At 64.2% G+C, this 2,891-nt stretch overlaps 1 protein-coding gene across 1 annotated transcript in view; it reads left to right on the forward strand.

Annotated features, from left to right (window-relative positions):
- Dhx34 (DExH-box helicase 34) overlaps window positions 1-2,644 on the forward strand; it is a 7,337-nt gene extending 4,693 nt beyond the window's left edge. The window contains exons 6-9 of the mRNA XM_019210051.1: window positions 1,008-1,182; window positions 1,723-1,916; window positions 2,156-2,335; window positions 2,540-2,644. Of these exons, the coding sequence (XP_019065596.1) occupies window positions 1,008-1,182; window positions 1,723-1,916; window positions 2,156-2,335; window positions 2,540-2,644 (654 nt within the window). The remainder of the gene's footprint in view (window positions 1-1,007; window positions 1,183-1,722; window positions 1,917-2,155; window positions 2,336-2,539) is intronic.
- The last annotated feature ends 247 nt before the right edge of the window (window positions 2,645-2,891 follow it).

The raw sequence follows: 2,891 nt of genomic DNA on the forward strand, positions 1-2,891 counted from the left end.
GACTACGACTCCTTCGCCCCCTACCCCGTCCCCGAAATCCGGAGAGTGGCCCTGGACGCGCTGGTGCTGCAGGTGAGGCCCCCGGGGCTGCATCCGGATCGACGGTGCTGGGTGGATGGGTCAGGGCCGCAGTGCAGGCAGGCGGCAGGACGGCGCGGCCGCAGAGGGGAAGCTGTCCCTTCCAGAGGTCCAAACCTGGCTGAGGGGAGGTTAGTCCTGGGACAAGTTGTGACAGAATGCTTGTAGCTGTACCCAGAAACCCAGCAGGAAGTGGCTTTGGCTTTGGTTTGCTTTTGCTCTTGTGTGCTGGGGACCACGTAGGACCCACGCAGGATAGGTGGGGGCTGTAACACCAGCTGCGGCCCCAGCCCAGGCTGTGGGCAATTGCGGTTCTGGCTGTGCCTGCTGTGTGGGTTCTCAGACCCCTCGGAACCGGAGCTGTGAAAATGCAGTTAATCTGCTCTTCCCATACGGGAGGCCCACGGCCCCTGATGCTGTGGGGTGGGGGCTCTGCAGCTTCCCTCTACAAGTGGCTCTTACAAGGATGATAAAAACCGTAGCCGGGCATGGTGGTCCCAGCACTCAGGAGGCCGAGGCAGAATTGGTGAGAGTTCAAGGCCAGTCTGGGCCACCTAGTGAGATCTTGTCTCAAGGAACAGTGACAGCAGACTTGATAAGCAGACCATCTAACCTTAACATATGGAGGACTTGCTCCAAATCTCAGCAGAGTCAGGCACTCTGGAGCCGCTGTGCGAGTGGCAGACAGGTGGCGCTGGCAGCTCTGGTATCTCTGTCACCGGAAGTGGAAGCAGGGAGCTGCTCCTCTTTGTGGGTCTCGACTTCAGAGCCCAGAGAACCTAGGCCTGGAGGCCCTGACTGGGCCCTGTCCTGTCTCCTCAGCACAGCTGGGCCCAGAGTCCACCCAGTGTGGCCAGTGCTGTCTGGCGGGCCTGGCTCACGTGCTCATTTGTGCTCCTGACCCTGGAGGCTCTGCTTCTCGCTGGCAGATGAAGAGCATGAGTGTGGGGGACCCGCGTACCTTCCCCTTCATCGAGCCGCCGCCCCCAGCCAGCCTGGAGACCGCCATCCTGTACCTTCGGGACCAGGGTGCGCTGGACGCCTCCGAGACCCTCACACCCATCGGCTGCCTGCTGGCCCAGCTGCCTGTGGATGTGGTGATCGGTGAGGATTCACCCAGCGGTCACGTGCACCCCTGTCCACGTGACCCCTGCCTTCGCCAGGCTCCTTCACGGCCCCTCATGTGGCTCCTGCCCACTCCTGCTTCACCCTCCCCTCACTGGGCAGGTCCGAAGAGTGTCAGGACTGGGCATGGTGATGTGCACCTGTAGTCCCAGCACTCCAGGAGGCTGAGGCAGGAGGATTGCAAGTTTGAACTCAGTCTGGTCAATTTAGTGACTCAGCAAGACCATGTCTCAAAATTTAAACAAAGGTCTGATAATGTAGGTCAGGGATGAGGTCCTGAAAACAGAAGAAGAGTGTTGGGAGGCAAATCAAGCCCAGGAGGGGCCAGAGTACCTGGGCGGCCATCTGCTGTGGGTGAAGTGGTCATGGCCGGCTTCACGCCAACAGATGGGGTCAACCGGCTCTGCCCGGAAGGCCCAGCATTTGGCTCTGAACCTGCTCCCCCAGCTCCCAGGCCTCTGGTTGAGGTGGGCTGGGGTAGGAGAGCTGGGCCGGAGGCTGAGGCAGTGCCTCCCGCAGGGAAGATGCTGATCCTGGGCTCCACGTTCGGCCTGGTGGAGCCTGTGCTCACCATCGCTGCTGCCCTCAGCGTGCAGTCACCTTTCCCGCGCAGCGCCCAGAGCAGCCCGGAGTGCACGGCGGCACGGCGGCCCCTGGAGAGTGACCAGGGCGACCCCTTCACACTCTTCAACGTCTTCAACGCCTGGGTACAGGTGAGGCTGGTGGTGAGGCCCCGCTGCCTGGCTGGCTGCCATCCCCGCACCCCAGTGTCCCTGCTGCTGTGCCTGCTCCCTGTGCCCTCCCGCTGTTGGTGCCACTGTCTCAGGGATGGCGTGTGGGCGGACCTGGGCCTCTAAGGCGTGACGAAAGCCAGCTGCCCCTGCCTGGCGAGAGACAGCCGGTCCCCGCTCGGGCGGTGAAGGGCTAAGAGCGGCCCACCTCCCTTGTGGAGCCTGGGCATCGGCGGGATGGCCTGGCCACGGTGGCCGTGCTGCCCGTGGTGCCTGCAGTGCCCGCTGCCCTGCCCCAGGTGAAGGCCGAGCGCAGCAGGAACTCGCGCAGGTGGTGCCGCCGCCGGGGTGTGGAGGAGCACCGGCTGTACGAGATGGCCAACCTGCGACGCCAGTTCAAGGTGACCCGGTCCGCCCTGGGCTTCTTCCTGAGGATGGGGAGCCTCTTCTGGCCTCTCCTCCCATCCCCACGGGTTGGTTAATGTCGGGGTGATTGTTTCCTGATGGAGACGCCCCCGCCTCTGAGTGCCGGGCCTTTGCTGTGGTCCTGGACCGGTACACAGAGGCTCGGGGCGGGAAACCTGGCCACGGCCCCCACCCCACAGTTTCCGACAGACTCGGGGACTGTGGATGTCCTGGCTGTGATGGCGCCGTCTCGGTGTCCACAGCTAGAGCCGCGCTTCAGCCCGGGCTGGGCCCAGGCGCTTTGAGGATCGGGGGTGGGGGAGTTCGCTCCCCTTGCCCACCGCAAGTACTCGGTGTCCTGTGTCCGCCACTGGCCAGGGCTCCCGGGGACTCACGTGGCAGACTGCGTCACTCCAGGGCTACGGAGGAAGGGAGGTCGCTCCAGGGTCTTCATGGCGGGGTCCCACCCAGCCCACCCCAAGATTCAGGCTCAGGGCCCTGGGGGCTCCGGCAGGGGCAGTGGGGGCTGTGACCGGAGCCCGAGACAGCAGG

Source organism: Fukomys damarensis, unplaced genomic scaffold (assembly GCF_012274545.1).
Source record: "Fukomys damarensis isolate Sample0158 unplaced genomic scaffold, DMR_v1.0_HiC HiC_scaffold_19, whole genome shotgun sequence".
Classification (NCBI taxonomy): Eukaryota; Metazoa; Chordata; class Mammalia; order Rodentia; family Bathyergidae; genus Fukomys; species Fukomys damarensis.